The sequence below is a fragment of the Tenrec ecaudatus genome, chromosome 12 (genome assembly GCF_050624435.1).
Source record: "Tenrec ecaudatus isolate mTenEca1 chromosome 12, mTenEca1.hap1, whole genome shotgun sequence".
NCBI classification, from domain to species: Eukaryota; Metazoa; Chordata; class Mammalia; order Afrosoricida; family Tenrecidae; genus Tenrec; species Tenrec ecaudatus.
The window spans coordinates 88998909-89019987 of NC_134541.1; the positions used below are offsets into that span (position 1 = coordinate 88998909).

At 37.6% G+C, this 21079-nt stretch overlaps 1 protein-coding gene and 1 non-coding gene across 2 annotated transcripts in view; both read left to right on the top strand.

Annotated features, from left to right (window-relative positions):
* TLL1 (tolloid like 1) overlaps positions 1-21079 on the top strand; it is a 285131-nt gene that overhangs the window by 176808 nt on the left and 87244 nt on the right. Inside the window, exons 6-8 of the mRNA XM_075564238.1 lie at positions 583-761; positions 9274-9379; positions 17465-17589. Coding sequence (XP_075420353.1) covers positions 583-761; positions 9274-9379; positions 17465-17589 — 410 coding nt within the window. The remainder of the gene's footprint in view (positions 1-582; positions 762-9273; positions 9380-17464; positions 17590-21079) is intronic.
* Positions 5764-5927, top strand: LOC142423624 (U1 spliceosomal RNA). Its single transcript, XR_012779235.1, has one exon. It is a non-coding gene; the product is annotated as a U1 spliceosomal RNA (small nuclear RNA).

A 21079-nucleotide genomic window follows, 5' to 3' on the forward strand; every position in this document is an offset into this window, starting at 1 on the left:
TGTTTGACTATATAATAAATAAAAAATACATTTATTAAAATATGCTATTGAAAAGCCAGCAATAACAACAAAATCTAAGGACCACAATACAAGTCACTAATTTTTCCTCTGCCAGTTATTTCTCTGTTCTTTCTATTGTTGACTAATTAAGGTTAATTAACTGTTTTAATAGATTCATCAATAATTAGCATCCATTAGTTTATCAAACTCCTGTTGCATGTTTTAAAAGTTGTAATAATCATTCACTTTGAAAAGAAGGGGAAGTGGAATATTCATGCTTAGGGACATTAAAATAGGCCGTTAAATGTACTTACTCTGGATTTTGAACTGATGGAACTCAAGGTTCGACAGCATAATGTTCGGCGGTTTCCATTTATAATTTAATTAAAAAGGTGTTAGGCAGTGTCTTCTGTACTGTCATTCTCAATTATTCAAGGGCATTCATTTAGTGTCTTGTATTATGTAGAATCTTATCAGGATACTGAAAATCAATACATGGCTTTACTGGACCTTAGAGTCTACCACAGTTTCATACAAAAGTTTCACTAAATCACCTTCCCACCACTTTCTACTTTATTCCAGATGCTGTTCATATGTAGGTCGGCGGGGAAATGGACCTCAGGCTATTTCTATTGGCAAGAACTGTGACAAATTTGGAATTGTTGTTCACGAATTGGGTCACGTGATAGGCTTTTGGCATGAACACACACGACCAGATCGAGATAACCATGTAACCATCATAAGAGAAAACATACAGCCAGGTGAGAAACTACAACACGTGTTGCATTTAAAAGCTGATAGAATATTTTTGAACTGCACTTTCATTACATTTAATATTCAACCTCTATGAATGGAATAAGCTGATTATTTAAAATAGTAGGATCAAAATTTTGCTTGTTTACCCACCATGGTTTTATACTAAGGGATTCAAAAGTTTATGAAAAATACAATGAAAAGATATTATAATGATTATATGATCTTTTAGAATATCCCTCATATATGTATAATTTATTTTTACTAGAGATTGGATGGTTTTGTGACTTTCAGGTTTTCTTAAAACAGCTTTTTATTTCTTTTTTTAAATCATTTTATTGGAGGCTCATACAACTCTTATCACAATCCATACATCCATCCCTTATGTCAAACACATTGTACATTTGTTGCCAGCCATCATCATTTACAAAGCATATTCTTGAAACATTTACTTGAGCTCTTGGTATCAGCTTCTCATTTTTTCCCCTCCCTCTCCCATTCCCCCTCCATCATAATAATTTACAAATTATTATTATTTTTCATGTCTTACACTGACCGATGTCTCCCTTCACCTACTTTTCTTCTGTCCATCCCCCCTGGAGGGATTTATAGGTAGATCATTGTGATTGGTTCCCCCTATCTCCCTCCACCCTCCTCTTTACCCTCCTGGTATGGCTGCTACTTGATATTGGTCCTGAGGGGTTTAGGTGTCCTGGATTCCCTGTGCTTCGAGCTTTGATCTGTGCCTGTGTACACGTTCTGGTCTAGCGAGATTTGTAAGGTAGAATTTGGATCATGATAGTGGGGGGAAGAAGTGTTAAAGAACTAGAGGAAACTTGTATGTTTCATCAGTGCTGTACTGCACCCCTGACTGGCTTGTCCAGCTTTTTATTTCTATGAGTGTTGGTTACTGAACCTTAAAAGAAGATTATTAGATGTCTCCTTTTTATTTAAGCTTTTTTTTTTGTACTCAGTTCTAGAATTGATAATGAGTAGATATTTAAAAGTACAGATTTACCATGAAATATACTATTTTGCCTTAGGAATCTATATTATTCTTAGGATAACTTCTGACAAGAATTCCAGGGAAATGAATTGCCAGCATAGTCTAATAATTTCTTTGAGCTTTTCCCTTAAACTACCGCTTCCAATCCCCAAAACAAACTCACTCCCGTAAAGTCTATCCCAACTCACAGGGAATTTATAATACAGAGTAAAACTGCCCCGTGAGTGTCCGACACTGTAACTCTTTATGGGAGTAAAGGCCCTCTGGTTCCTCTGGAGGAGCTGTGCTCGGTTTCAAATGGCTGACCTTGCAGTCAGCAGCCAGGGTTGCCTATCTACCGGGGTGTGACCCCTACTCCACCAGGGCTCCCTGACCACCCTGAAAAGCAGATTATTAAGAAATTTTTCAATAGTTGAAGTAGAATTTGTAACTATTATCTACTTTCACTGACAGTTGTTGTAGAGTAATGCCTTCAATTTAAAGCTTTCAGCTAATTTTTTTCTTCACAATCCTAGAAATCATTAGTTTATTACCTCTCCAAATTCTTTCATGTGGAATATTTGTAGGCCAAAGCAAAATAAAATAAATAACAATTAAAAAACTAGATGTTAAGTTGATTATGTCTCACAGGTTTCCAAAACTGTAAATGATCATAGAAGCCAAGCTGTTCTCCCGTGATTCAGCAGTTCAGACCCCTGAACTTCCAGTTAGAAGTCCATTGTTTCACCCACGGCACCCCAAGGCTGCCAAGATCTTGTAGATAGTATGAATTTTAAGCGCAAGTAAAGTAATTATATTCTTATTTTCTAAAAGCTACCATGAAGTTGGAAAAATGAAATTCCATAGCATTTCCACATACTTGGTACCAATTATTTATTACTATTTTATTAGGTGATGCACTTACTGTCATAAAAATCTGTGAATCTAGTTCTCAAATACTCAAATGGTACATATATGTTTAAATTATTGAACGTGAGTACAAAAAGTGACAGATTTCTTACGTTGACAATACTATAGAATACAAAACGCTCTTGTGTTGGTCCTGGGATGCTAGAGAAACAAATCCAGAGAGACTCATATGTATATAAGAAATAGCTTTTTATAAAGAGTAATTGTACATTAAGAAAACATCCCAGCCCTGCCCAGATCAAGTCCGCAAGTCTAGTGTTAGCCCATATGTCTGATACCAATTTATAAAGTCCTCTTCAAACTCACAAAACACATGCAATGACATCAGATGCAGGAAAACCACAGGCCAGGGGGTGGGAAGTTGTGTGGATCCAGTGACATTGTAAGCATCTCAGCACTGGCAGGAGTCTCCACGTGGCTCCTCCAGCTCAGGGCACTATAGCGCAGCGCTGTGTGTCTTGTCATCTACAATGTCTCGCAGGGAGTGAGCAGGCGTCCTGCCTCCAGTGAGCTACTTATCTCCTTAACACCTCCAAATGAGGTCATCAAGCTGTGATCTGATTGACAGGCTAGACTCCACCCCTTCACTCTTTTTTTTTCAATCCCCACCATACCCACCCCCTTCTCTCTTCACTTTTAATATTCAAATTGACAACAGATTATATACAGTTGTCACTGAATATATGTTGGCCAGTCAATGAGGATATCACAAAGGCTATTAAATTGAATAGTGAACTTCACGTGTGCTAAGGTAGACTGAAGAGTGATTAAAATTCTAGGCCTAGGGAACGTCATGATGGAAGCTGGAATTGGAGAAGATGAAATCATGTTACTTTCCCCATGTTCAGGCCACGCACATTACAAACAGAAGACTAGTCGCTGAAGGCCTGCGAAGGCCATGTTATGAGCAGCAGTGCTAAACAGAAGTTTAGGTCATTTGAATTTTGTGGTTTTTTCCCCCTGGGCAATAACTGAAATACTATAATCACCACATAGTTATATTAAAAATAATTCTCTAAGTTATAAGAATTATTAACGTAGAGTAGGAAAGTAGCTGTGGGAAGGATTACTTTCGAGTCAGGACAACCGGTTAGAAACCTAAACCATCTATGTCCTCAATCAGAGTAGTGTCAGCCAAGAGGAAGAAGACAGTCTTCCAGAAATATTTTAAGACAAACAACATTATATGAGGAGCAACAGTCAATGTTTTATTTTTAAGAGTGGCATTATCAGATTTAAGAAATATAGATAACAGATCATTTTTTTAGAGGAAAAACGACACAGGCCAGTTGAACTTAGCATCTCTCGGAGTTTGAGAGCCACTAGATGCTCAAGTAGAAAGCTTTAACAGACAAAAGAGAGGTGATGCTGGACTTGAGAATATGTCTAGAGCTCAAAATTTGATTATGGAATCAAATGTAAGAGGGAGGAGTTTGAGCATAGAAAATGGGAAACACTAATATTTAAGATTTAAGCAATATTTGTTAGAGAAGACTCCTTCCAAAGACTAACAAATCATGATTTAAGAGGAAAGAGAAATATCAATGGCATGTGATAGTGCAGAAACGCAACTAAAGTGTTATTTTGGTAATACTGAAGTAATCTTGGTGCTGGATATCAAAGAAAAGAAGAAAAGAAAAAAGCGCACTTCTCCATATAGAAAACTCTGTCAGCCATCAAGATTCATTGCAAGGGAAATACAGAGGAAATAATATTTCTGAAAGATACACTTTCTAGTCAAGTAACTAGAAGAAATTTTCTGTTAGCTCTAGTTATATGCTATATTGACCAAACATTTTTATTATGTGGACAAAATGGAAAATAACTTAAAAAGGAAGTAAATATTGAATAATTTTGTTTTTTAAATTATAGTTCACTGCACCATACATATTTATGTACCTAAAATATAGGAAAAATATCTAAGTAGCATATGCAAATAAGTGATACCAAACAATGCTGGTAAATGATAGCTAGGGGAAGTCCAAAATCCATTTGCAGTTTCCCCATGTGGGTGAAGCCTTTGGCGAATGCCTTCTGACCACACTCCAGGCTTTGACTAGCCTTGTTATCAGACAGCGATCACTGCAAAGTCGATTATGGCATAGGTAGTTTTAGTAAAAAAACAATATTTTACTATTGGACCTACTTTTTGACCCACTTTAAAGTTAATTCAGTGCTTAATATGTTGTACATTTTTTCTTTTCCTTTAAAAAATCATTTTATATGGGGTTTGTACAACTCTTACCAAAATCCATACAGACATCCATTGTGTTGAGCACATCTGTACATATGTTGCCATTATCATTCTCAAAACATTTTCTTTCTACTTGGGCCCTTGGTATCAGTTCATTCCCCCTCCTGCCCTCCTCCCTCCTCCATGAAGCCTTGACAATTTATAATGTGTAATTTATAATGTATATTGTTTAAGTCCATTCTCACCTACTTTTCTTTTGTGTATTCCCCCTGGGAGGGTGTTATGTGTAGATCATTGTCATCAGTTGCCCCTTTCTCCGCCCCCACCCCCACCTTCCTTTTACCCTCCTGGTATTGCTGCCATTGGTCTTGAGGGGGTTATCTGTCCTGTGTTTCATGCTCTTGCCTAGCCAGATTTATAAGGTAGAATTGGATTCATGATAGTGTGAGGAAGAAGCATTAAAGAAGGAGAGGAAAGGTGATACTGTACCGTAACTGGCTCATCTTTTCCTTGTGACCCTTCTGTAAGGAGATGTCCAATTGTCTACAGATGGGCTTTCTGTCTCCACCCTGTGCTCCCCCTCATTCACATTGTTTTGCACTTTTAATGAGGTTGTTTCTTGGGGGTATTTTTTAGTGAAAGGTGAAAGATTTATACGATTTGAAGAGAAGCCAGAGTATTTTTTTTTCCATGCAAACATTTATTCTGTCCCAGCCCAGGGAAGGGGAGGGAACTGGGCACCGGAGGGGCGGGAGTGGGCTCTCCAGGCGCTGAAGGAGCCAGAGTATTTTTTAATGAGGCTTTATTTTGTCGTTGCTGTTTGTTGTTGCTTCTTGTAGTTTTTAATGATTTTGTGTATATAAAATCCATCATAAGTTAATCAATAGAAACAATAACTGGAATACTTACCTGGCAGGGGAGATACCATGATCATGAAGGTGGTTTTCCCAGGGTGAGGCTCATCCATTGCACTCCGGGTGTGCTGACCCCTGCGATTTCGCCAAATGTGGGAAACATGACTGCACAATTTGTGGTAGTGGGGGACTGCGTTCGCGCTCTCCCCTGGAAAAAAAAGAACAATAACTGGATTAGTAATTACCGAGTGGAATGTTGGGGGGAAATGGATAGCTGACAGCAGTAAGCACCAGAAAAGAGAAACTGATCTGATATTGACTGTGGTGGTGATTACACAATTCTTCTTGATAATGATTGAACTATTGACTGCTATTCTATAAGAATTATACAACCAGAAGATAATTTTAAAATTTAAATCTTCAGAAACTCACAAAGACAGTTTACCCATGTTATGGGGTCACCATGAGTCAGAATTGACCCTATAACAGTGCGGTTTTCTTCATTATTGTTGTTACAAAAGACAGATTTTCACCACTTGTCTGTCAGTTTGTTGTATTATGGCAGTTTTCATGTTGCTGTGGTGACAGAAACTATTAGGAAAATATGGTTGGAAAATGTGGGTTTGTGATAGAAGTGAAGCTAGAGATTACATGATAGTATTTTGGAAGACCAACAGTTTTTTCCTTACAAATACTTTTTCAGTATCACAAACAGAGATGATACACATGGACTTTTCTAGATAGAAGCCACAAAAGACAAGTTAACTACCTCTGTGGTAAGAGGTTCAATATCAACAACTAAAATGAGGCCAGGGGCTGAATGTGGAACAGACCATCAATTGTTCAGATATAATTTCAGATGGAAACTGAAGAAATTTAAAGCAAGTCCACAAAATGTGACTGAGTTTATCCCACCTGAATGTCAAGAACATTTCAAGCACAGATTTGATGGATTGAACACTAGTGACAGAAGACCCAATGGGCTGTGAGCTGACATCAAGAATATCTCTCATTTAGAAAACTTCAGGGCATTAAAAAGACGAGAAAGAGAGAGAAAGTCAGTGTGGATGGCAGAAGAGAATCTGAAGCTTGGTCTTAATGATCAAGCAGCTAAAGCACATGGAAGAAATGATGGTGTCAAAGAGATGGACAGAAGTATTTAAAGGGCATTTAACTATAAAATATTATGGTTAAATGTGCAAAGACAATGGAAGAACACACTTTTCATATTTTAAAGTAAAAAAATTCAAACCTTGAGTTGAAATCTTGGAAGATTATATGAACAAAATATTGAATGATGAAGGAAGCATCAAAAGAAGATGACATTGTAGAATCACTTACCTTTAAAGCAAGTCAGCTTTCCGTTCGGTAGCCAGTCCGCTGCAGGAGGTAGCACATGAGCATATGCCAATGGTGCCGAAGGAGCAGGTTCAATGTGCACTGAGAGCATTAGCCAAAAGCTAGGCTCCAGGAATTGATGGAAGACCAGCAGATATGTTTTAACAAGCTGGTGAAGCACTAAAAGCACTCACTCACGTATACCAGAAAATTGGGAAGACAGCTTCTTGGCCAACTGATGGCAAGGGATCCATATTTGTACCCATTCCAAAAAAAGATGACTCAACACAATGCTCAAATTATAGAAAAGATGATTGATATCACATACAAATAACATTTTGCTGAAGACACATCTGACAACAGATGCAGCAATACATTGACAGGAAGCTGCCAGAGGTTCAGGCCAGAGTCACAAGAGGACGTGGATCAAGAGACATAAATTCTGATTGATCTTGGCTCAAAGCAGAGAATCCCAGAAAGGTGTTTACTACACAAAGCATTTGCCTATGTGGACCGTAAAAAAAACAAACATGAATAACCTTGAAAATAATGGGAATTCCAGAAAACATCATCGTGCTCATGAGCAACTTGTACACATACCTCAAGGCCATTGTGCAAACAGAACAAGGGGATCTTCTGTGGTTTAAGACCAGGAAAGGTGTGTGGTGGGTTTATATGCTCTCACCACACTTTTGCAATCTGTAAACTGAGCAAATAATCAGAGAGATTGAATTCTATGAAGAAGAGTTTGAGATCAGGGACAGATGAGAGGCTTATATGCAAATGACCCCACTTAAATTGCTGAAAGTGAGGTGAACTAGAAGCACTTGCTAATGAAGATCAAGGCTTGCAGCCTTCAACATGTATTACAATGGCATGTTAAAAAGACCAAAATCCTCACCACTGGACCAGTAAGTGAAAAAAAATATTCAAATTGTCAATAATTTTATCTTGCTTGGATCTACAATCAATGTTCATGGAAACAACAGTCAAGAGAAATGGGGAGCTAATGACAGTGACTATACGAATGAAGAAAATGTTCTACAATTGAGCACTAAAGTGTGCCTTACCAAATCCATGCTATTTTCACTTTCCTCATATGAATGTGAAAATTGGACATTGAATATGGAAAACTGAAGGAAAATCAGTGTATTTGAATTGTGAACTATGGTGCTGATGATTACTGACAGTGCCATGGACTGCCAAAAGGACAACCAAATCTGTCTTGGGAAAAGTTCAGCCAGAATGATCCTCAGGCTTCCTCATCCTTCCAAAGATAGAAGATGTTCAGAAGTTTATAATAGCAAATCACAATGATTGTTAAACGCTGAACCAAATTGAATTTGACCTCAAATTCATTAAGGCAGAACCTCATGTTTGTCAGAAGGAAAGTTGTTTCATTACTGGAATGAAAATGAAGGTTTGCTTCACTTCTGTCTTTAGTGATGAAGTCAAATAGACAAAGCCTACAGATTCCTATGTGCATATGCTCAAGTTTTTTATTATTGTTTAGTTGATCCGAACTTCTGGCCATTCCGTACATGCACAGTGGAATTACACTCTATAGGTTTTCAAATAATTTTCAAATCTGTGACATTTAGAAAGAGTTCATTTCAGTTCTTACTTCTGAGCCATCCGTAAATGGCTATGAAGAATTAACCTCTTGGTTGTTATTTCCGACTCAACTATTTGAGTCACTTGGGGACACCTATTTTTACCCATAGTATTTATTATTATATTTCCAGAGTTTCATAGAAAGACATTAATGCCAATAATAAAATGTTTTTTGTTGATCCTAGCAAATTAGACACAGTGAAAAGTGGGAAAGTCATTGTATAAAAATATAACTGTAAAAAGAGCAGCATGTTTTGCAGCATAGAAGCAGTGAGATGTCAAATAAGCTAATGTTGTGAGGTAGCAAAAGAATAAACCTAGGACAACAAAACAAAGCATGCATTTGATAGGTGATCCATTTGCAGAAATGAACTTATTAATTAATGGAATTCATTATTGCTCTTTCAATTTGTGATTAAAATGTTGCAAACCATAATGATAGAGGCACGCTCTCTTCACGGCTTCATTTTAATATAGAAATACAGCCAGCATAAACCTCAGCATTTAGTAAAGCATAGATACAGCCCTAGGCAATCCTTTTTTGTTTCTCTTTTCTCTGTGTTAAACGGTTTCTTTCTAAGTTGTAATTGATTCCTGATTCTCAGGTCAAGAGTACAATTTTCTGAAGATGGAGCCTGGAGAAGTGAACTCACTGGGAGAAAGATATGACTTTGACAGTATCATGCACTATGCCAGGAACACTTTCTCAAGGTTGGAGTCTCAGGTTATACGTTTTGACTTTTAATTCCTTTTCTCCATATGGCTCTTCACAAGGCTGTGCTTGACACACGAACTAGAGCTACTTTGAAATTCTGCTGTCTCATGGCAGAAGTAAAGTGGATGAATGTTTCATTAGTATTTATAGTGAACATCAGAGGTTTAAAAATATTTTTAAAGTATTTGTTCATTTTTTGTCAAATATGTATCAAGATAATTACATTGGTCTAAGATATTTGAATTATTATATATTTTTGTATCACAAAAAATCTTTTAAAGCTATTGACTAATAAATCAGAATGTTAAATTTGCAAAGCATTGCTTAATAGAATGTAGACATTCTTAAGTCACATAGGGAACTTGATTGTTGAATGGTAATGTCACATTTTCTATGTAACATGACTTGTATCCTATATATTTTCTTTTGCTGAAGTACTAGTCAGGCACAAAAATCAGTATTACTAAATTCATTTGCCAAAGAGCATGTTAGAAGAATATTTTACCTATTATAATATACTTTCCCAGTTAACCTTAAAATTATTTCATCACTGATGAATACTGTTTTTTGAGAGTGTAATCAACGGAAGTCTTGATTTACTTCATTCTTATGATTATATCCTCATTCAAATAGTTGCCTGGTAAAGAACTGGGGACTGTGAAAACATCCAGCGCATCATTTCTCCCATTTCTGTGAATTTTGCACGCACATGCGCACTCTCACGCATCCATGCTTCCGACTGTGTGTCCATTTCAGAGCTCATTAACGCACAAGCATCTATTTGTAGAAGCAGAGTCAGAAAGAGAAGAAAAATTAATATTAATTTCATTGTTCAAAAAAAGTGTAAATCATAGAAAAGACTTTCAATGAGATGCTTACTTTAGTGCATTTTTAATTTTAATTTTAAGAGCAAATTTTATTATTAAAATTTTTTAGCATGAACTATAATTTAAAAATTCTTCCTAATGTATATAAAGTATAGGAGAGGCTTCAAAAAGCTTGTGGAAATATTCCATTATTTTTCACTCCATTTCCCACAAACTTTTTTTAATTTAAATTATTTTATTGGGGGCTCATACAGCTCTTATCACACTCCATATATCCATCCACTGTGTTGAGTACATCATCATTCTCAAAACATTTTCCTTTTACTTGAACCCTTGTCATTAGCTTCTCATTTTTTTCCTCTTGGCTGTGATCTTTTTTTCATTATTATTATTGAAATCATTTTATTGGGGGCTTGTACAACTCTTATCACAATCCATAGTGTCAACTTGTACATTTGTTGCCCTCATAATTCTCAAAACACTTGCTTTCCACTTGAGCCGTTGGTATTAGCTCCTCATTTCCCCCCTCCCTCTCTGCTGCCCCCTCCCTCACGAACCCTTGATGATTTATAAAATTATTATTGTTTTATCATATCTTATACTGTCAGACACTTCCTTTCACCCACTTTTCTGTTGTCCATCCTCCAGGGAGGAGGTTATATATAGATCCTTATAATTAGTTACCCCTTTCTACACCACCTTCTCTCTACCCTCCTAGTACCGCCGCTCTCACCACTGGTTCTGAGGGATTGATTTGTCCTGCATTCCCTGTGTTTCCAGTTCCTATCCATACATCCTCTGGTTTAGGCAGGTTTGTAAGGTAGAATTGGGATTATGATAGTGGGAGGTGGGCAGAAGTAAGAATTTAAGAACTAGAGGAAAGTTGTATGTTTCATTGATGCTACACTGCACCCTGACTGACTCATCTCCTCCCTGCTACCCCTCTGCAAAGGGATGTCGAGTTGCCTACAGATGGGCCTTGGGTCCCCACCCCACACTTCTCTCATTCACGATGATATGATTTTTTTATTCTTTGGTGCTTGATACCTGATCCCTTTGACACCTTCTGATCACACAGGCTGGTATGCTTCTTCCATGTGGGCTTTGATGCTTCTGAGCTAGGTAGCCGCTTGTTCGCCTTCAAGTCTTTAAGACCCCAGACGCTATATCTTTTGATAGCCAGGCACCATCAGCTTTCTTCTCCATATTTGCTTATGCACACATTTGTTTCAGTGATTGTGTCTGGAAGGTGAGTATAAAGGCCTCCCACGCCCTCCTTGCCACTGGTGAATCACTCATTCCCATATCCCTGGGCTTGTTAACACCACTTCCTTTCCTCCCCATCTCCCCCTCTCCCATGTACCCCAGAACCATCAGTCCCCTTATTTTGTTCTCCACATTATTTATCCAGTCTATCTTATCTAGATAGACCTGCAGAGATAACAATATGCACATAAAAACAAGACCTCACCAAGCAAAGTGACACAGAATAACAAAAGGACAACAACAACAAAAATGCTAATGACATGCAAAGTCAAGAAAAGAAAAAATAAGCCTGTAAATAGTTCAGGAGTTGTTTGTTGACCTTTAGGAGTTTTTTCTGGTCTGGTCTGATGGGATGCCACACCCTGGCCCCAAAGTCTATTTTCCGTGCTCCCTCGGGACTTCCTTGTTCTGCTCTCCTTGCTGTTCTATTGCATGCCCTTAGTGTTTTGCCTCGGTTTTATGGGGTCAGCTCGGTCAGAAATCCCACACTGTCTCCAGTGTTGGCCCCTGTAGGACTATGGGTTAGTGTGGGATGTTGCATCTAGTAGTGGGGCTGACCATGTGCTCCTCTCTGTGCATTGGCTGCTCTTGGAGGGACTATTGTCCTCAGGGCTTTGTGGGCCAGGGTGTGCTCCACTCCTTTCCTCCCCCTTCCTTTGCTTCCACTTCCATCTGGGTAAGGTAGATAGGTCAGTTCCTTTCCCCCACCTGAGGGTCTATTGTCATTCTCTTCCCACAAACTTTTTCCAGCCCCCCACCATCCTTGTACTTCCTTGGTTGAGTAATTAACTGTTTAAATCCATATGTTCTCTGAAACTAGAAATTAAGTCTTCACAGAAAAATACCCAGAGATTTGGCTTGAAATTAAATAGAAAGATTTATAAAAATATATTTATAGGTCAGTGCTTGGAATTCAGTGTTTCTTAGCAGTACATGACAAGGGATTTGACTCCCATTTCTGCCAAACCAAACCAAACTCACTGCTACTGAGTTCTTTCCTATTCATAGGACTCTCTGTTGGATCTTTTTGGCATCAGACAGCTATTTTTTTCAGTGGAGTGCCTGGTGGATTTGAACCTCTGACTTTACAGTTAAGAGCCCAATGCTTACTAACCTACAGTGCCTCCAGGGCTCCTTATTTCAGCCAACATGCTGCTGATTTTTTTATTCAGAACTAACCCAAGTTTTCTTTTTCTGGAGCAGAAGAGAGACAGGGGAGAAGTTAGAAATAATAATTTGTGTTTTCTATTTTTCATAGATGTACAGTCTATAGAAACGTTTGAAATATATGCAGAATTCCCTTAATCAGCATTTTGTTAATTTTGGCTTGCTTGCTGACTATTGATTTATGCAGTACAATACAAGAATAAATTTGATCAATTCTACCATAGAGCTAACTTTCCTCTTTTCTAGCTGAAGCTGCATCTTATTAAGTACGTCCTTTTTGATGCTCAATCCCCATGCATCATTAATCCACACCTCTCTACTCTAATCTCAGGCTGTATACACAGGAAGCTGTGTGGATACCCAGGTTAGATTTCAACATCCTTACCCTTTTCTTCACCTAGAAGCTTGGGAAGCAAGCCAAATATTGCTCATAGATGACGTTGCTACTCTTGCGTGCTAAACTCTTTGTTTCCCTGTCAACCACTGCAAAGCTCCCTGCCTGTACTCCTTCCCTCACAGCCATCATTGTGCTGCATGGCGATCAGCATTGACCTGCTAGTCTTAGGTTTCAAAATGATCCCAGACATGATTCCTAAATGTACGTATCTGCTGTGCAAATGACCTTCTCTAACTGGAGGAGAGTAGCCTTGGTGACCTGATTCACATCATGGAATTCTTTTGAGCCTTTAACTCTTTTCATGCTGGTCTGACTTATAGTAACACTTCCCAATCCAGTTTTCAAGACTGAGCTTAATAGAAGCAGCCTGCCAAATTTTCCACCCATGGAGTAGGGGAACAGCTGACCTTTCTGTTGGCAGCTGAATGGTTAGCAACTGTCCTGTGCCATGAGGACTTTCAATAGAATGGTATTAACTTGTATCCAGATGTGAAGGACTGGGACCCAGGAGATAAAATATTTGCCGTAACTCTCAGCTCCCCCTCCTCAAAGTATTGAAAGTGTTATGATTTCTTCTTTTCTAATACCAGAGAGTCCATAAAGTTCCAGATGTTTTCATAACAGTGGCCTGTTAGCCGTTTTAAGAACGCATCTGTGAGAACAATAAAGCTAGATGTATAAACCTTTGTTTCTTTTTGCATGGATTTGTGTCATGTGAATGCTTGCAAACTGGGGGTGACATCCTTTCCATTAACAAAAGATTTATCAAATTTGATAACATTTCTTAAAATGAATAGTTAATTTGTTCTTTTAATGTAGCTAGAGCAATGAACAACACCACCAATATAATCTTACCGGTAGTGACTCAATGCAGTGGTCTCCCAGAAGAACTTCATTAATTAATGGTTGAAATAAGGGAGAGAAAAAATAATTAGCTTCCTGATCACAAAGAACAAAAGATTGGGTGACAGTCCTCCTTAGTTGGCTTGAATAACCCAAACCTTCAAAATTTCTTTTGAAAGGTCGGAGAAAAGTGAAACGTTTTCCAAAATCATAAGTCGGTTTTTAGAGATTCCTGAAGGACTTCAGACACTGTAACACCTCATTAATTTGGACTGCCTGGTAAATATTGATAGAGCAGCAAAAAAAAAAAGGATGGCTTTTCTCAATTCTACTGTATAGCTTCCTCTTTCAATTTAACTGGCTCAGCTGAAGCTGCTGTGCAAGCTCTCACTGCTAATGGTCAGTTTCCATGTGTCATTCAGGCTCACCTCGCTGCTCTGCCCTGCTCTCAGGGTGTCTATACAAGCAGCTCTGTGGATGCTGAGATCTGGTTTTAAAGAATCCCAGTTTCCCTCTCGGAGTCGTCCAGGTGATATTGCCAGCCATCCTTTACCTCACCCAGAAGCTCTGCCGACCAATCACCACTGATTCAGATTATGTTACTATTCTGGCTATCACCTTCCAAGAGATCACCAATTGTCCTTTGTGTAAAACCTACATTCTCTGAGTCTTGTTCAAATATGTTAGGGGTTCTCCAGTCATGGGGTGTTGCATTTCTTGTTCTTTCTCTCTGACAATTTACAACCCCCAACAACCTGTTCTTCACCTCTTTCTTGTTTGTCTAAAATGTCAACTTCCAAGCGAATGTTTCTTTGATCACTCTATTTAAGCACTAGACCATCACTGTAAATCAATTTTCTCCTTTGTTTTTCCCACATAACCTCAATTCCTATCACGCCTTATGTTTAATGACTTTCTACCAATGTGAGCGTTTTAAGGGGAGGGATTTCTGTTTATTTTATTTATTGCTATAAGTACAGACCTAGAACAGTGCTTAATAAATATTTCCAAAAGGAGAGGATGAAGTTGAAAATACTGTTTTTAAAATGCACTTTCAATATAATTTATTCTCACACATTGTGAACACATGTTTTACCATTTATCTCATTAAAAAGATTTTTAAATATTTCTTTTTATTACTTTGAGTTTTTGGAAAATCTGTAGACTCTCATTCCAGCTTTAATACCAATGTGAAGTCCACTTATTTTTCAGTCCAGTGCTTCCTTTAGTAATAAAAATGCTAAGTGTGTACTAAAAAAAGAAACTGAATTCTTAGTGTATGGATTTGGGGATTTTAAGCCTCATACATTATTAATAAAAAATAGTAAATTAGTCACCTGTATTATTCCTTACTCATATGCATTGCCATTAAGTCAGTTCTAACATATTTCAGTCCTGTAGAACAGAGTAGAACTGTCCCTAGCCTGTGGCTTTCCTAGTCTGTACATTTAAAAAAATCATTTTATTGGGAGCCCGTACAAACAACTTTTTTCACAATCCATACAGACATCCAATGTGTCAAGCACAGTTGTACATTTGTTGCCATCATCACTCTCAAAACATCTTTCTACTTTAGCCCTTGTTTTCAGCTCATCCCCCCCCCCCCTCATGAGCCCTTGATAATTTATGTTATTGTTTTTTCGTGTTGACACTGACCACTGACTCCCTTCAACTACTTTTCTGTTGTCCAGCCCCCTGGGAGGTGGTTATATGTAGATCATTGTGATCAGTTCCCCTATTCTCCCCCCATCTTCCCCTTTCTGTCCTGGTATTGCTACTGTCATTATTGGTCCTGAGGGGGTTATCTGTCCTGGATTCCGTGTTTTGAGCTCTTATCTGCACCAGTGTACATGCTCTGATCTAGCTGGATTTGTAAGGTAACATTGGGGTCATAATAGTGGGGGGAAGAAGCATTAAAGAGCTAGAGAAAAGTTGTGTGCTTCGTCACTGATGTACTGCACCCTGACTGGCTCGTCTCTTCCTTGTGACCCTTCTGTAAAGTTTTGTCCAATTTTCTACAGATGGGCTTTGGGTCTTCACTCTACCCTCCCCCTCATTCACATCGATATGCTTTTTTGTTTTGAGTCTTTGATGCTTAATACTTGATCCCATCAGCACCTCATGATCACACAGACTGGTGTGCTTCTTCCATGTGGGCTTTGTTGCTTCTCAGCTAGATGGCCACTTGTTTATCTTCAAGACTTTAAGACCCCTGATGCTTTAACTTTTGATAGCCAGGCACCATCAGCTTTCTTTACCACATTTGCTTTACACCCATTTTGTCTTCAGCGATTGTGTCAGTGACGGTGAGCATCAAGAATGCCAGATTATTAGAATAAAGTGTTCTTGCATTAAGGGAGTACTTGAGTGGAGGCCCAATGTCTATCTGCTGCCTTAAAACTTCACAAATAAACATCTGTACATAGATCTGTCTCCCTAACATTATATATAAATCTATTTACATATGTACATGCCTGCATTTAGACCTCTATAAATGTCCTTTGCCTCCTAGTTCTTTCCTCTATTTCCTTTTATTTTCCTCTTTTCCCACTATCATAATCGGCCTTCATTCAGGTTTCGGTAATTCCTCTTAGTTACATTGCCCTTGATTAAGTCCTCCATAGTCTGTACATTTTAATAGTCTTTCTCCCTCAGAATGGTTTTGTGGGTTTGAACTACCAACTAGCAGTTAGCAGTCCAACTCATAAGCCTCTATACCAACCAAGCTCCCATGAAAATTCTTTCTTTTTAGCATACGCATTTTTGTCTTTTTGATATGTATGTGTGGATGTGCCTTAATAAAATGTCTTTTCTCCAAATTGTTCTGTCTAAATTTTGTGGGAGAAAGATGAGACTTTCTGCTCCCATAAGGAATAATTGTCTCAGAAACCCACAGGGGCAGTCTGCTCACTCCTTTTAGGGATGTTCTGAGTCAGGATTCATTCAATAGTAGTGAGTTTGGTTTTTGTTTTGATCTAAAATTTGGTACTCTGTTTTTCTTGGTTCTTTAAAAACAAGACAGAAAACACAAAGCTGCAATGCATAGACTTCAAAGATTACCTAGCTTAAAATAACAACTGGAAATATTAATTTATGTATGTTGCCTTTATCTTTATAAATTTTGTAACCTCAAGAGCATTTAGACTCTTTTTATATTTATTATTTTTTAGACTGTTCTTAAAACTATGTAGACTGTTCTTTAAAAAAAAAAATCTAAGTGCGAGTGAATTGTTTTACAACTTGGTAATTAAAGCTTTATTTAATTAAAGTCATGGTATAACTGTAGGTATCTATATACTATCCAATGATATTTTTTTTGTTTTTTTTTCCAATGATATTTTTTAAAGGTTCAGTTTTAAAAGAAGTGAATATCATAATTGACTATGTTAGACACACTTTTAACACAGAGATTTATTTGTCTACATTGGTGAACATATTTGGTAATCCCGAAACACTACTTTCAGCACTCATATACTTCTCCCTTGACTTTGATAAATGTTCTTATATTTATAAGGAATATAGGAGCCTTGATGTAGTAACTTAAGTGTGTCTTATTTCTGTTTTTGTTTTTTTCCCCCCAGGGGGATGTTTCTGGATACGATTCTCCCCTCCCGTGATGACAATGGCATTCGCCCAGCAATAGGTCAGCGAACCCGCTTAAGCAAAGGCGATATTGCACAGGCACGGAAGCTGTATAGATGCCCAGGTACCGCATCATACAAACACACCAGCATGGTTATGCTTGATCGTTACTGTCCAGTGTGCGCAGCTTTGAATTTGTCTCTTTCCGTGCCAGCAAGTTGAGCTTCCAGTTCAAAGTCAGTGGTCATGACATGAGGTAGCAGAGGACACTGGAGCATCCATTGCTCTAACTGCAGTGAAACCTATGAGAGCCAGAACACAGCAGAAAGACTCTGGTGGCTTTTTTCGACCTGCTGGAAAAATGTTCACCTTTGACATGTTGTAGCACTCTTACCACTTCACTATCACTCTCCTAGTGGGAAATATTAGAAGTTTTCTTCTCTGATCTTAGAAAATTTCTTCATTTATAAATTATTCAAGCTCTCCCATATTTTACAGTATAATCAATGACAGGATAGTCTTTTTCATCTTTCTTTTTGTTTAATAAGGAAAAGAGCTTTTGCTCTTTTTAAAAAGTTTGTTTGATCATGATTAATAATTTCATAGTTCAATGCTGAGCTCCCTTGTCATTATTAAAAGGGTATACCTTGTTTAAACTTTAAAATTGTATCCCAAATGATCTTTCCTTCAAGTTCCATCTTTCATGGTTTATAAATAGAAAATTTCAATAGTGGACATTGTAATTTTTTGGCTGAGAATAGATTGTTTCACCATGTTGCTAATAAGCTACTGTTGGTTTTGATCTTGAATAGAGGGGGGACAAGATTGACTTGAGGTCTTAATAAAAATATTTTAAGATAACACTAGTGCCTATTTGCCATTGAGTTGGTCCCAATTGACCATTGACAAGAACATTACCCCATCCTACCAAATTAGCAATGCTGAGAACTTTACATACACATGCACATTTGTTGTTGTGGTTAGGTACCATCCAGTTGGTTCCCACTTATGTGCATGAAACAAAAGAATACACTGCCTTGTCCTTTGCCATCTTCACCATTATTTCTATATTTGAGCCCATCATTGCAGCTGCTGGGTCAATATGTCTCATTAAGGTTCTGAAACATGCTACATAAAAGAAAAGCATTTAATTTTTTAAATAAACTTTGTCCCAAAGGATTTGTCTAAGAAAACATCTTTTCATCCAAATACTTAGCTTTAGAATTTACTCTGGGAAATATAGTTGTGGACACTAAGGTTGTATGTGCCAAAATAACAATATAAGGTTTAATTTATTCTTCTAATCATTTTATATGACATTGGTGGGTTTATTAATCACTGAAGTTTTTACAGATGCTTATAAAACTTACACACAGTCTCATGGTGGCCCTTTGTGGGATTTCCAGGGCTGAAAATATTTAGGGGGGCACATTGTCTCAACTTTAGGGAAACAGACTGTCAGATTTTTCTCCTGCAGTGCAGCCAGTGGGTACCTCTTTTATTAACCGTTAAAGTATGAAATTTTACTTAGGGCTCTCATTGATATATACTATAAAACCTTTTTGTTGACCAAGTGAAGAATCAAGTTCAAGTAAGGAAAAACAAGTTAGTTAAAAATTTTACAAGAAATAGATAGGAAGTCGATGGACCAATTTATAGATTCAATCAGATGGCTTCAGTTGAGATTTCTTGGTATAGAAAAAGTTCTCTCTGAAGATGGCATTTGCTGAGGGAAAATAGTATAAATTGTGATTTCCTCTCTTGCATTTTTTTGGGGGGTAATACAGGTCCTAGGTTGCATTTAACACATTTTGCATCCCAATAATGTTCATATATTTTATTTTATTCAAAAATATGACTGATTTTTTCATGCATATAAATCAGATGAAAGGGGCTACCTAATAGTTTTATTCATATTTTTTGTTTCAAGCATATTTATTCCAGTTGACTTAATATTTATATCAATGGCTTTTAAAAACCATCATATGTATATGAATGGCACATAAAGTACTACTTTATATTGTAAGTTCAGATTTCTAGAATAAAGATTAAATTTTAAGTAAATAACACTAGCACATGATCCCTGGTTAAGTTTCAGCAGCACTGGAATTATTATGCCTTTCCACTTTCAAAAGAGAGCATTTTTAAAAGGTTATGTGATTATCAGTGAAATAAATGGGCAATTTTCATCTTAGACGATTTCGATTACCTCTATAGAGGCATGCGCATTTATATTACACATTAGGAAGCACATGAGTTTCAGCTGCGCACGGAATTATAGAAAGTCAGTTTGAATACTTCTAAGAAGTTACTTTAGAATTCACTCTGTGAGGTTTCAAGTAACAAAGGCGGGGGGAAAAAATCATACCATCATGAATGAAGGGAGTGCGAGATGGGGACCCAATGCCTATCTGTAGACAGCTGGACATCCCTTGCAGAGGGGTAGTGGGGAGGAGATGAGTCACTCGGGGTTCAGTGTAGCAATAATGAAACTCACAACCTTCCTCTAGTTCTTGAATGCTTCCTCCCCCCAATTATCATGATCCCAATTCTACCTTGCAAACCTGGTTATACCAGAGGATGCCCAGCAGTTCAGTTGAGATCTAGAAACACAGGGAATCTAGGACAGATGAACCCCTCAGGACCAATGTGAGAGAGGCAATACCGGGAGGGAAGGGGTATAGAAAGAGGGAGCCAATCTCTGGGATCTACATATAACCTCCTCTCTGGGGGATGAGCAACAGGAAAGTGGGTGAAGGGAGATGCCGGGCAATGTAAGATAAGATAAAATAATAATTTATAAATTATTAAGGGTTCATGAGGGAGAGGGGAGCTGGGAGGGAGGAGGAGAGGAAAAAGGGAAAAGCTGATTCCAGGAACCCAAGTGGAAGGTGAATTTTGAGAATGATGAGGGCAATGAATGTATAAGGGTGCTTTATTCAAGTGATGCATGTATGGATTGTGATAAGAGTTGTATGAGCCCTAATTCACTCTGGCAAATATTATGGGGACTAAGGAGCTAAGAAGTTACTTCTTAGTTGAAATAATAAATTTTGTAACACTATAATTTAATTTCAGTCTATGGATTTTGAATATATTCATTATTAACAGAAATATAATTAGTAAGTATAGTTTTAGGTGTTATTTAAATTATAAAATACTAAAATTGATTATGCTGATGATTGTACAACTCTTTTTCAATATATTTAAGTCATTGAACTGTATGATATGTGAATAATGTCAAACTGTTAAAAAAATTTTAGTAAATTCAATTCAATTGTGTGTGTGTGTGTGTGTGTGTGTGTGTAGAGGAGCCCTAGTGGTGCAGTGGTTACTTGCTGGCCCGAGAGCCGCATGGCTGGCAATTCAAAAGCACCAGCAGTTCTGTAGGAGAAAGACAGTTTTCTGCTCCCATGAGCAGTGACAGTCTTGGAAACCCAGAGGGAGAGCTAGGAGTCAGCACTGACTAGATCACAGTGGGTTTGATTGAATATATCTCCTCTATATCTCTATAGAGTCACCCCCTGACTTGAAATTTAGAAATAATTAATGCATATATTGTATTGTTTAACATGATAATAAAATGACAATTTATAATGTCACTATTATCTATA